At 35.6% G+C, this 14,915-nt stretch overlaps 1 protein-coding gene across 4 annotated transcripts in view; it reads right to left on the reverse strand.

Moving 5' to 3' along the window:
- MAGI3 (membrane associated guanylate kinase, WW and PDZ domain containing 3) overlaps positions 1–14,915 on the reverse strand; it is a 234,417-nt gene that overhangs the window by 82,442 nt on the left and 137,060 nt on the right. For 3 of the 4 annotated variants that reach the window (XM_087445275.1, XM_087445293.1, XM_014780007.2), the window contains exon 2: positions 6,350–6,466. In XM_087445275.1, coding sequence (XP_087301401.1) covers positions 6,350–6,466 — 117 coding nt within the window. Of the gene's footprint in view, positions 1–6,349; positions 6,707–14,915 lie in introns of those variants that run through there. The other variant, XM_087445289.1, reaches the window with a different exon arrangement.

Consider the following 14,915-nt stretch of genomic DNA (forward strand, 5'->3'; position numbering starts at 1 on the left):
ACAACGCTTAACATTGTGCCAGTTGGCAAGGGAGAAATGTTACAGTATCATAAGCAGGCAAAAAGAGTAAATTTAAAGCCAACAGGTAGTAAGTAATAACTGGCAGACTAGTTTTCTGAGAGATTCTATCACGAATGAGAGTTGAATTTTGTCAAATGTTTTTCCTGCATCTATTGAGAAGATTACATAGTTTTTCTTTTCTCGTCTGTTACTGTATTAATTTTCAAATGTTATGCCAACCTTGCATCCCTGGGACAAATCCCACTTGGTCATAATGTATTATCCTTTTTATATATTGCTATATATTGATTTGCTAAAATAGTTTAAGGATTTTTAAGTCTATGTTTATGAAAAATTTGGGTTGAATATTTGTTTCTTTTAATGTTATTGTCTGGTTTTAGAATCAGGATAATGATCAGATCACAGAAGATGAACTGGGAAGTGTTCCCTCCTCCTCTATTTTCTAGAAGTGTTTGTGTAGAATTGGCATTATTACTTTCTTAAATGCTTGGAACAATTCACCAGTACCATCCAGGCCTGAAGTTTTCTTTATGGGAAACTTAGAAACTACAAATTCAATTTCTTTAATAGATAAGAGAGCTGTTCTGTTCCTCTATTTCTTCTTGAGTGAGCATTGGTAGTTTTTGTCTTCCAAAGAATTTGTCCATTTCATCTGAATAGTTGGATTTATTGGCTTAAAGTTGTCATCCACTTAACGTCTGTAGGATTTTTAGTGATGCCATCTCTCTCATTCGTGATTAATTAGTGTTTTCTCCCTTTTCTCCTGAGCAGTATAGCTAGAATTTTATCAGTTTTATTGATCTGAAAGAACGAGCTTCAGGTTTCATTGATTTTTCTCTATTGTTTTTCTGTGTTCTAGGTCATTGATTTCTGCTCTTATCCTCATTATTTCCTTCCTTTTACTTAATTTAGGTTTACTTTGCTCTTCTTTTCTGGATTCTTAAGGAAGAAGTTTAGACCATTGAGAACTTTATTATTTTCTAATATAAGCATTTAATATTATAAATTTCCCTCTAAACACTGCTGTAGCACCATCCCACAAATTGATATGTTGTGTTTGATATGTTGATATGTGTGATATTTTCTAGTTTTCTTTTGTCTCATTCTGTAACTCACAGGTTAGATAGAAGTGTGCTACTTAATTTCCAAACATTTGGAGATTTTCCAGATATCTTTTTGTTAATGATTTCTAATTTAATTCCATTATGATCAGAAAACATATTTTGCATGATTTAAATCCTCTTAAATTTATTGACTGATGTTTTATGGTCCAGAATATGATCTATATTTGTAAATGTTCCATATGCACTAGAAAAGAATGCATATTCTTCTGTTGTTGGATGGCATATTCTAATAAATAGCAATTAGGTCAAGTTGGTTGAAATTGTTACTCATGTTATAACCTTATTGACTTTTTGCATACTTTTCCTAAAATGGGTGTTGAAATCTTGAACTATAATTACGAAGTTGTCTATCTTCCTTTCAGTTCTATCACTTTTTTATCATTTTCATTCCACCTGAAAAATTTCCTTTAATATTTCTTACAGTGCAAGTCTACTCATGAAAAATTTCCTCAACTTTTTTTGTCTGAAAAATTCTTTATTTTTAATGATATTTTTGTTGTATATAGAAATCCAGGTTGGCATTTTTTCCTTTCAGCACGTGAAAGATGACATTTGATGACTTCTGGCTTGTACTGTTTCAGTTGATAAGTCTGCAGTCATTCTTTGTTTTCTTGTATGTAATGTATCTTTTTTTTCCTGTCTGTCTTTCACATTTTCTCCTTTTCACTGGTTTTCAGCAATTAGATTATGACATACCTTGATGTGGTTTTTCTAGGTTTCTTCTGCTTGGGGTTTTTTTAAGCTTCTTAGATCTGTAGATTTATAGTTTTCATAAAATTTGGAAAATTTTCAGCCTATTTCTTATAATATTCTTTCTGCTTCCTCCACTTTGTCTTGATAGTGTGCCACAGGGCAAAATGAAATAGATCACAGTTCTGTTCCATCTGTAATCCAATGTCTGAAAACAGCTGTTACATATATCTTGCCCAATTTGTAGTTGTTTATGACAAGAGGGTAAATCCAGTACAAGTCAGCTCTTCATGGCAGAAGTAGAAGTCTCTCTCTTTGGTTGTTTAAAAAAGAGTTTACATTTTCAGTCTTTTTCCTCTCTGTCTTTCAGTTTGATTAGTTTATATTACTATGTCTTCAAGTTCACTGATCTTTTCTTCTGCAGTTTCTAATCTGCTGTGAAGCCCATCCAGTGAATTTTTGAAGCTCCATTTAGTTCTTTTTTAAAAATATATTCCATTTTCTCTTCATTCTATTCATATTGTCCTTTAGAACCTTGAGCCTATTTATAGTAACTAAAATTCTTGGTATGGTCACATCATTATCTGTGTCATTTCTGGGTTTTTTTTTTTTTAATCAGCTGACTTTTCTTTTGATTATGGGTCACATTTTCTTGCTTTTTTGCATGTCTAGCAATTTTTTATTAGATGCTGGACATTGTGAATATTATGTTATTCAGTGTCTAGATTTTGTTGTCTTCATTTAAGAATGTTCATTTTTTTTCTCCCTCCCTCTCTTCTTTCCGTTCTTTCTTTCTTTTTCCTAACAGTTAAGTTACGTAAATATTTACCTGATCCTTTGGGGGCTGTCTTAACTAAGCTTTGTTAAAGTGGGTCTCAAGTTGCTTAATCTATGGCTGGCTATTTTAGCCCTACTAGTAAGCCATGACCCTTCTGGGGTCTCTCCACTCAGGCTGGTTGGAACTCAAATTTCTCCCAGCCTTGTGTAGGTTCTTGGAATTGCTAACCTTACAGCTCCCCAAGAATTCTTTGCCTGGCCACAGGAAGTCTCATCTTATACATTCTCAGCTTAGTATTCAGCAATTGACTCAAGGGGGCACTTGCACAGACTGCTTGAGCTCCTTTTCTTCATAGCTCTCTCTGACACCCTGTCCTGCAAATTCCAGACCCTTCAGACTTCTTGAACTTAGATTTCTGTTCCCTCAACTCAGAGTCTTCTGTACTCTGCCTGGGCTCTCCATCCCTGTACTGTGGCCCAGAAAGTGCCTCCAGGCAGAAAGTGGAGAAAATCATAGGTCTCCTTTGTGTGTAGTCTCCTTTCCTTTTCTCTTAGTGATCACAGTCTTGTTCTACCTATAGTGCAATGTCTGACAACGGCAGAAGTGTTTCTCCCTCTCTCTCTCTCTCTCTCATTAATTTTGTTGCTCAAATTGTCTCAAATTTTGTCAGTGGGCACCCCTTCTAGGTGGCTTTTTTTCCCTATGTCCTTCTGATATCTCCTCATAACTTTTTAAGCATTTACATATTTTCTGGTACAATTAGATGTTCCAAGCTCATCTTGTACTTTCCTTGCCCCCCAAAAAAATCAGATTTTTTTTCCAAGAAGATCTGGTAACTTTTGGTAAAGAATGATAATTAGAGACCAGATGTGACCATTTGGTGTGCTAGCTGCTACTGATACATCATTGCATCTAGGTTCTTGGAGGGGTTGTAGACACTTAAATTTGTAAGTTAAAAGATCCTGTTAGGACCTGAAAAGGCTGCAGCTCTTTGGACCCTATAATTAAAATGAAATAAGCCGTAGCTCCTCTCTAGAACAAAACCTCACAATGAGGAGAAACTGCAAAACTAGGACAGTAGAAGTAAATTTAAAAGAAGATCCAAGTAAAAGTGGAAAAGGGCAGCACAAAGTACAAGTACATATTTTTATTAACTTGTTTTAACAAGGAAAGAGGGAGCTCTAGAGTTAAGAAATAAAAATGCTGCCCTGAGACACCTCATGCAGGCAAAATACCAAGTTACTTATAAAGGAATGAAAATAAGATTGTTTTCACACTTTTTAAGAGCAATACTTTATGCCAGACGACAATTAGATAATTGACTAATATAATTAAGATAGTCAAGAAAAGAAAATATGAGCCAAATAGTTAATATCCATCCAAACAAACTTTAAAGTATAAAAGCCACAGACAAACCGCTATGATGATTCTGTGAACCCTTCCTGGGAAATCTAGTAGAAAACAAGCTCTAGACAATGACCATTATTGAAGAAACAACAACATAATGATTGGTAGTTAGATTAAGTATGTATTAACCCACAGAATAAAGAATAAAGGATGATTATAAAGGGAAGAGTGCAGTATGTAATGGCTCTTTGTTTTGCCAATATAGATACAGCTCAAGTATCAAAAAACAGTGAGAATGAGGAAAGCATACGCAAAGTAGAATAAGCTCACTGATTACATTTGTTGGTAGTAAAAAGATGTTACTTCTGGGGCCAGCTTGGTGGCATAGTGGTTAGGCTCGCATGCTCTGCTTCGGCAGCCCACGGTTCATGGGTTCAGATCCCAGGCGTGGATCTACACACAGCTCATCAAGCCATGCTGTGGTGGCATCCCCCATACAAAATAGAGGAAGACTGGCACAGATGTTAGCTAAGGGACAATCTTCCTCAAGCAAAAAGGGGAAGATTGGCAACATATGTTAGCTCAGGGACAATCTTCCTCACCAAAAAAAAAAAAAAGAAAAGATATTACTTCAAGTCAGACGATGGGAGGGAGAAAGGGAAGGGGAAAGAAGAGATGACTAGGTAATTTTAATATTGCTTATATTTGGAGCAAAAATAAAAAAGGGAGGGAGGAGGAACAAAGAGTATTATATAAAGGTATAAAAGGTAGCCATTAGAATAAGGACATAAACCTTCCCAGAAAGAGAGAGATCAAATAAAACAGATACATAGTGAAAGACTTTTTATATAAAAGACTTGTATATGGGTAAAATAGAAAAACATGACAAAACTGAGACTAAAGATATTGAACACATCAATAAATATGAAGAAAGTTTCACATTGGCTACAAAGTCCAACACTATTAATAAAACAAAGAAATTTTGAAAGATAAAAGAATAAAAAGATGGACAAAGATATAAGGCAAATGCAAAGAAAAGAAGGCGGGAGTTGCAATTCTGAAATCTAGCAAGGTGGATTTACAGGAGGAAATCATATATAAGAAGTCACACTTTAAAACAAAAAAACAAAATATTTTATACCATGTTAACAAGTCTAGACCGGTAGTCACTGGGAGTCTTTGAAGGATAAACTATAGATGGACAAGAATCAGACGTGCACTTTAAAGACAGAGCAGACTGAGGAGACACAGGAGGCAGGGGATGCAGTGGCACGGGGAAGGGGCAAACACTGCTTGAGCGCCTACTCTAGGCCAAGTGGTTTATATTCACAGTCTCATTTTAACTCTAATAACAACTATATGAGGTGAGTCTTGTTATTCACATTTTATATATGGAGAGTCTGAGGCTCAGGAAAATTAAGTAACTTGCCCAAAGTGAAGCAACCAGTAAGATGCTAGAATCAAGATTTTGAAGTCAGTTTAACTAGCTCTTTGCCACTACATAATGCTATTTATTGTTTAAAAAATATATAGTCCAAGCAAGAAAGGGTAAAGGTCTAAGGCAGTGAAGAGGGATAGATATTTAAGAAGCATCATTAGGAAGGCTTGCTGATGGACTGGACATGGTGTAAGAGTAAATAACAAGAAAAAGAAATCAAGAATTCCAGGACAATTATAAAAGCTGGTATCCATAAGCACTTACAAATATATTGAAAGGAAAAACAAACAAGAATGTCCTTTTATGCTCTTTTATTGTTTACCACTTTTTATTCTTCCCCAGACCTGCACTAACTAAAACCAAAACTTAAACATACATGAATTCTTGTTATGTGTTAAAAAAAAAAAAGAAACTCAAAACACCATTACATTTCCTACGAAAGCTATTAAGGCTGGAATAGATATACCAACATCTAGATAAAAATTCAAAATGGATTACCACAAAGAAGGCATTGCATGCTTCTTTCTTTTTTCCTTTGGGGAAGGAGCAGATTTTAAAATTAATAATGTCTTAATAATCAATACAAAAACATTTGTTCTCAGCGTACAAGGCATTGAGAGCAAAAAAGTCTTCTTACTGCATAGGCTTTAGAAATCAATTTATAGGAATAAAATCTAGTTTGCAACATGCACATACATAGTCTTAAATTCTTAAAAGTCTAATGACTTTAAAAATTCACAATATAGAATCTTCTTGTTTTTCTACTTTTAAAAACAAAACCCTCACAAGTCCTCTGAAAATTTTTCTCCTTAGCCAATTCTTGTTTCATTCTAGTGCCCCAGCTTCATCTTCACAGTTTCATAGGAGATACTCTACTGAATTGTTTCTAGCATTTGATTAGTTAAATAGGGATATTTTGACCTCATTTCTTTTATTCCATCTCATACTTACATGGAATGGTTCTCAAGTAGAGATTATCTCTGATCACTTGCTGCAGTTTGTGGTCAATTGATCCTTTCTGAAACTGAAGACTCAGGTAATGTCTCAAATCTTTATTAATGACTTTGCCTACAAAAAAACACATGTAACTGTTAGATCTCCAGTTAAATACAGATAATAGTGATTGAATACCCTTAAACCACTTAGCAATAAACAGGCAAAAGAAATCAGAATATTTTACTAAAAACAAGATAACTAACACCAAACTATTGTAGCTACTACAATTAAAATATATACCTGAAATATATAATGTGGGCATAATTTTACACGGTAGGGGAGGGATAAGGTATAGGTAAGAGAAGATGACAAGGTAATTTCATTCAGTCCCATGGCTTTAAATACCATCTATATACTGATGACTTCCAAATTCTTATCATGTCTCTATCCCCGACCTAACTCTACGAAGCTCCAAACTCATCAACTTCATTCATATACATTGCAGATACATGTGGAAGGCAAATAAGCACCTCAGATTTCAGAAAGCCAAAACAGAAGTCTTAATTCCATTCTCCCCCAATGTTTTCCTCTCCTCTAGTTGTCCCTGTCTTAGAAAATCACAGCACCACCAACCCAGCAGAACAAACCCAAAAGCTAGAAGTCATCCTTTACGTGTCCTTTTCACTTCTATCCCCCACATCCAATCCATTAGCAACTTTTGTCAGTTACACCTCCAAAACATATCCCATGCTGTCCACTTCTCTCCATTTCCATTGACACCACCCTAATCTAACCTACCATCAGCTCCCATCTGGAATTATGTAACAGCCTTCTATTCGGTCTCCCTGCATCCATTCTTGCCTCCTTTCTGCTCCCACGATTCACACAGAAACCAGAGTGAGATTTAAAGCATAAATCAGACAATCACTACTCTGTTGAGAGCCACCCAATGACTTCTTATTGCACTTGGAATAAAAGCCAAACTTCTAAACAGGGCCTAGGGCCGGCCCCGTGGCTTGGTGGTTAAGTGAGCGCGCTCCACTGCTGGCGACCCGGGTTCGGATCCCGGGCTCGCACCGACGCGCTGCTTCTCCGGCCATGCTGAGGCCGCGTCCCACATACAGCAACTAGAAGGATGTGCAGCTATGACACACAACTATCTACTGGGCTTTGGGGGAAAAAAATAAATAAATAAAATCTTTAAACAGGGCCTAGCTCTGGCCATCTCTGACCCAAATTCACTCACACTTCCCCCTCTCAAACTATGCTCCACCCACATTGGCATCGAAAAGGCCAAACGGACCCTACCTCAGAGCCTTCTGCCTATCACTAGATTGAACAGGTATTTTCTGTCCATTTGCTTGACTCCTAGATACACTGTGAATAAATAAGAGAGTGAAAGATTTTTTTCCTTATTTGTGGGAGAAATGGGAGATAAACCGAGGAATATTAAAGATCCCAGAAATATTAAGGAGAAAAATATGCGACTATAGGTATCTGATAGCAATGAATTTGTAGTAAGAGTTGAACTTAAAATGAAAATCCAAGCAATCCAAACATTGTTCATTAGACAAGACTTCAGATAATTAGAAAAGAGCAACGCTAAGACAAAATAGAGTATCTTATTGAAGAAAAAATGACTAGTTGATTAAAATATACTCTGTTTTAATTGGGACAGCATAGTTATGACAAGGTTAGATAAATCAAAAGGTTACTACAAATCAATTCATTCTTTTAACTATTATTCCATAATGTAACATTTCTAATCCCCTCTGTTGGTGTTTTCTCACATGTATAAATAAACATAACCTATATGAGAGGGTGTTAATATAAGCAGGAAATCAGAGTGCTTCTAAAGTTTAGAGATAACATTCAGATCCTAAACTAATAAACACAAACCAAAAAGTCCCTGTTTTGCCTTGCCAAAAATAAATGCTGAGGAAAGGGGTAACCTTTGTGATCAAAGAACAAAACCTGAAAGATATTTACAGGGATAACACAGAAGAATCTCTAGTCCCAGAAATTGCTTCTGCTAGGCATTTTAGGAGCCCCACCAACCTGAGGCCAATTTAGACAGAATCATATTATTTTTTACTTATATTACAGTATTTGTTCATTGCTGGGTAGAAGAAAAATCTAATTCATAATCAATACTGTACAGTTTCATTGTTATTAAACAAAATATACCCAATAATGAGTTCATTAAGTATTATAAAAATTAGGTAAGGGTGTTTCAAATGCTTGCAATAAATATTATACAAAGCTTTGCTGGATTGTTATACAGGTGTTTAAAAATGTTTTAGTACACCGTACACAAAAATTAACAAAATGAATTAAAGACTTGAATGTAACACTTGAAACCACACACCTCTTAGAAGAAAATATAGGCAGTACACTCTTAACATCAGTCTTGGCAGTATCTTTGTGAATGTCTACTCAGGCAAGGGGAACAAAAGATAAAATAAACAAATGGTACTACATCAGACTAAAAACCTTCTGCAAGGCAAAGGAAACCATGAACAAAACGAAAAGACACCAACTGGGAGAAAATATTTGCAAATCATATATCTAACAAGGTGTTAATTTCCAAAACACATAAAGGACTCTACAACTCAACAACAAAAAAACAAACAACCTGATCAAAAAATGTGCAGAGGATATGAACAGACATTTTTCCAAAGAAGATATACAGATGGCCAACAAGCACATGGAAAGACGTTCAACATCACTAAGTATTAGGGAAATGCAAATCAAAACTACAATGAGATATCATCTTACACTCATCAGAATAGCTGTAATTAACAAGATAAGAAATAAATGTTGGAGAGGATGTGGAGGAAAGGGAACCCTCAGACACTGCTGGTGGGAATGCAAACTGGTGCAGCCACTATGGAAAAGAGTATGGAGATTTCTCAAAAAATTAAAAATAGAAATACCATAGGATCCAGCTATCCCACTACTGGCTATTTATCTGAAGAACATGAAATCAACAATTCAAAGAGATTCAAGCATTCCTATGTTCATCATAGCATTATTCACAATAGCCAAGACGTGGAAGCAACTCAAGTGCCCATCTACAGATGAATGGATAAAGAAGATGTGGTATATGTATATAATGGAATACTACTCAGCCATTAAAAAAGACAAAATCATACCATTTGTAACAACATGGATGGACCTTGAGGGTGTTATGCTAAGCGAAATGAGCCAGACAAAGACAAACACTATATGATTTCACTCATATGTGGAAGATAAACAAACACATGGATAAAGAGAACAGATTAGTGGTTACCAGAGGGGAAGGGTGGGGGAGGGGCAAAAGGGATAAACAGGCACACATGTATGATGATGGATAAAAACTAGACTATTGGTGGTGAACACGATACAGTTTATACAGAAACTGATATATAATAACATACACCTGAAATTACACAAAGTTATAAGCCAATATGACATCAATAAAATAATTTTTTTAAAAAACTGCTTTAGTGATATTTGTGGAAGTTTAGTTAGGGTTTTTGAATAGACAGAGAATGCATCATTGTTTTTTCCCATTTAAAATAATATAATATAGGCTCCAATATCTAAAAATCTGCTATCCAAAATATTTTCAGGAATAGATTTAATGTGGGTAAAAGATAATGCCTGTATAATTAAAGAAAACAATCTGAATCAACACTTTTTTTTAACTCAAGATTTTCTTTTTTGTTTTTTAATTTGAAACTTTACTATAAGGTATGATATAATTCACAGAGGTAACTATAAAATGCTAAGAACCCAGATTAGATTTTAATCTATAAAAATAACAGCCAATCACAGACGTTAGCTCGAGGCCAACCTTCCTCAAGCAAAAAGAGAAAGATTGGCAACAGATGTTAGCTCAGGGCCAATCTTCCTCACCAAAAAAAAACAAAAAAACAGCCACTAAATTAGATATAATTAAAGACAAAGCCATAATAAAAATCACAGAACACAAATTACAGCATGAAGGGGTCTCTAAAGGGGAAATGAAGTTAAAACAACTCAATTCCTGTTTCAAGAATCTACAAGATCTTAAGACTAAGAGGCTAGTTAAAGCAGAAAGAGCTAGATTTAAAAAAATAACACCTAGAATTATCAGGGCTGGAATTGCACTCTCAATTTTCACCCTCAACTTCTACTGGGATTCTGGATGCAATGCTGAGATGAACAGCTGCAAAGAAAAGGGTGAGGGACAATTTCATAAATGTGATATTTTATTTAAAATGTGCAACTATTTAAGAACATCATCACGCATTCCTGAGGTTGGAGACCAAAGAGTACAAATACCAATGAAATATCAATTACAAAAGATTAACAAATTACATGGGTTGGCATTCTTTAAGATTAATAATTAATAATAAAATATATTGGATACAGCAGTTATCATGGACTTCCTTACCTCAAGAAATCAAAAGAACTTTTGTAAGGTGACAGAATACTATGGTTCTCTCTTTGATAAAATTCCAGGGAATTTGTTTAAAAAAAAAAAAAAAAAAGTACAAGGGGCCAGCCTGGTGGCATAGTAGTTAAGTTTGCACACTCCGCTTTGGTGGCCTGGGGTTCGTGGGTTCGGATCCCGGGCGCAGACCTACATACTGCTCATCAAGCCATGCTGTGGCAGTGTCCCACATACAAAATAGAGGAAGACTGGCACAGATGTTAGCTCAGGGACAATCTTCCTCAAGCAAAAAGAGGAAGATTGGCAACAGATGTTAGCTCAGGGACAATCTTCCTCACCGAAAAAAAACACAAAAGTTGAAATATGCTGAATAGGCAGATGACTGTGCAATTACTATAATGCCAACAGAAACATTAACTCACAAAGACCATGCTGAATATATCTATATTATCAAATTGTATATGAACTTCAGCCTTTTGTTTAGGGCGAGTTTCACAGAAACTTAACATTTCAAAGGTATGAAGAACATTTACTTGGGGTTAATGCAGTTGTTAAACAAATAGAAAAAATTCTTCATAATTTAGCATTCTCACCCAGCCAGACTTTGCTTTAAGTGTTAAGATTATTCCTTCACTTCTAAGTGATTTATAAGTCAAGTTGCTTTATGAAACCTAAAAATAGATCTATATATCTTACAAATACAGCTCAGGTGGGGAAAAGTCTATAACTGAAATCTCAATCATATGAATAAATCCAGGCACTCAAGTTTCAATATACAAATCCGTAGACAAAAGAACTCAAAACTACAAATCCATACTTTCTGAATATATGCAAGTTAATATTCACTACCAGTTCTCTTTGAGGAATCAGTGTGTAGAGGTACTAGTTATTATTTAGAGAAACCTGTCGTATGCCAGCATAGATGTGGCCATGCAGACAGCTGTAAATCAATCTAACTGCCAACACTTCATTGTCTTTTCCATAGGGATGGTCTAAGAGACTTTGTCAACCACTTGCTAAAGTCAAGATACAACATGTCTTTACTATTCTCTAGTACAGTAGTAATTATAAAATAAAAAAAATTTCAGTTTGGCATATCTTGTTCTTATAAATTCACATTGATTCTTGGTGATCATTCCATTCTTTTCTAGACACTTCTAATATTTTATTTTATTTTTTTAACATTCTTTTTAAATTTTGCAATAGTTTAAAGTTAGGGAAGCAGACTTAAGTTTTCACAACCTACTTTACGCCTTTTAGGAAACTAGGACATTTGTCTCTCTTCAGTCTCTCGGTACTTCCCACATTCTCCATGATTCCACAGAGAATCTTGACAACCCTGAGATCATATCTGCGAGTGTCTTCAACTCCTGGGAGCACTTCAGTTGGGTCCTGAAAATGTAAATTCATTTAAAGTGGATGATACTCTTACTATCCTCTCATCCTTTTTTTTTAATTTAATTACCCCCGTTCCTGGTTGTTTGTTTTACCTTTTACTGTTGGAAAAGTAATTCTGCTAGTTCAAGATTACAGAAGCAAAGTAAGAATGGTATATGTCTGATTTCTGCCTGTAACAGCTGACATTAACAACATCTTCTGATAGTAAGCCTACCCTCTTCCTTCTTGTTGCTCTTGCTCCAAACACAAACTTAAAAGCTCTTTGTGCTCTGTGAAGTATCTTAGCTCCTTTTGAGCTCTGGCCTGTAGAAAAGAAAATTCTTAAATATTTATTTCTTACAGCCTACTTAGCTCTGTATAAATGTGATTACGTGCTCCTTCCATCTATCAATCACACACATCTTTTCAAAGATCTGAGCTGCTCAGGGCATTCTGTGCACCCATAAGAATTTCTTTACATAACTTTTCTTTCAGAAATCTCTAGTCTTGGAACCACACCTACAGATGCTATAAACTTTTAAAAATCTGTTTTCCTCACTCTCATACACAGCTGGTGGGAATGCAAATTGGTGCAGCCTCTATGGAAAACGGTATGGAGATTCCTCAAAGAATTAAAAATAGAGATGCCCTATGATCCAGCCATCCCACTACTGGGAATCTATCCAACGAACCTGAAATCAACAATCCAAAGAGGCTTATGCACCCCTATGTTCATTGCAGCATTATTCACCATAGCCAAGAAGTGGAAGCAACCTAAGTGTCCCTCGACTGACGATTGGATTAAGAAAATGTGGTATATATATATACAATGGAATACTACTCAGCCATAAAAAAAGACAAATTCGTCCCATTTGCAACAACATGGATGGGCCTGGAGCGTATTATGTTAAGTGAAATAAGCCAGAAAGAGAAAGACAAACACTGTATCATCTCACTCATATGTGGAATATAAACCAACACATGGACAGAGAAAACTGGACTGTGCTTACCAGGGGCAGTGGGGGTAGGGAGTGGGCACAAGGGGTGAAGGGAGTCATATATATGGTGATGGACAAACAAAAGTGTACAACCCAAAATTTCACAATGTTAGAAACCATTAAAACATCAATTAAAAAAAAAATCTGTTTTCCTCAAAAGCAAAGTATGGGCATAACCATGTGCCAGTTCTCTTCTTTACTGTGATGACTATAAGACAGCCTGGTGACTTTCCCCAACAAACTGTTCAATCTAACTAGCTCAACACAACTGATATTACTAACTAGTCCTTTCCCATCAGACTTAGACTCAGAACAGCAGTGTATTTTTGCTTCCTCCACTTCCTGAGCTCCATCGCAGTAAGAGAAAGCTCCATAAAAGTGGTGAAAAAGATACACATAATTTTAACTTCAAACTGGCTCCTTGGTTCAAGGCAAGGTGTCCCTAAAACAAAATAAATCAAACTGTAGTCCACTTGTTTGTGAAACTATAAATGGTATTTGAGCAAGACTTTTCTAGACAATCAGTATCTACACATTTCATAGTAAAATGTTTTCTATGGCACAAAAGTTATTTAAAAATATGTTATACGGTTGTTAAACATAAAAATTTCTCAGCTATCTGAGGGCTAAGGCTGTGATTTGTGTTTACAGATTTAGTCCCAGTATCTAGCACACAGAATGAGTGAATCAGCTTACTTTTGTATTTTTAATTGTTCATTTGACCCTCTCCATCGTGGAATACATGAAATTTTAGAAGAGAAAACACTTAACTGATACAGCACTCTTTAATAGTCTATATTCACCTTAAACTGTGTTCCTTAAACAATGAAATTGATTTTATTTTGACTCTGTCAAAATGCTAAAATAAATTCATCATTGAAGCAGCATGGTAGGTTGTAATTATAGTTTATATGCCAATTCCTTAAATTCTGTTATTTATTAATATTTTTAAATGTATTCACATAATGATATCTGGCTATGCTGAAAATAAGGCTAAATTAACCATTCAAATCTATTGTCTTCTGGCACCACAGGGGATAACAAGTCTAGAGCAGAAAAAAAAGCCAAAAACCCTTCTGCTTTTTCTGAGGAGAAGATGTAGGAATGAGAAGAGAATGGGAAATAGAAAGAGAACACTGGTGACTAGGACTATTATTTTAGAATTATACATACTATATTATATGTTATATGTTTTCACTCCGCATGAAAACCTTTGAAGTAGGTGTTATTATTATTCCCATTTTACAGATAAGGAGCTGAGGTATAGAGAGGTTAAGTAACTTGGTCACCGTTACTGTCACTAAAAGTAGCAGACCTGGGATCTGAACCCAGTCTGGCTCCAGAACCTGCACTGTGAGCACTGTGCTAGAACGCCTCTCCCCTACCCCCCGTATCTATCTATCCATCCCTCCGTCCATCCATCCATCCCTCCATCCATCCATCCCTCCCTCCCTCCCTCCCTCCTTCCTTCCTTATCTTTTGATGAATTTCTTCTCCTGCAAAAGCTTATAAGAGTACAAGCTTATAAGAGCTCTTTCATAAGAGCCTATCCTTCCATGAAACAGTCCCATCTATTGTGTAACCAAATATTTACTGAGTCCTGGGTTGTAGGCACTTGGGGATAAAGCAGTGAGCAAGAGTGCACCCAAATGGAACTTAAAGTCTTGCAAGGAAGATAAACATTGAAGAAGAAATTTCAAACATGAGAGCATTATGAAAGAGAAGTATAGAGGAATCTACAATCTAGATCCTAAGTCTGGGGAGTCTGGGAAGACTTCACTGAGTA

Source organism: Ceratotherium simum, chromosome 2 (genome assembly GCF_057802395.1).
Source record: "Ceratotherium simum simum isolate JZ-2026a chromosome 2, ASM5780239v1, whole genome shotgun sequence".
Lineage (NCBI taxonomy): Eukaryota > Metazoa > Chordata > Mammalia > Perissodactyla > Rhinocerotidae > Ceratotherium > Ceratotherium simum.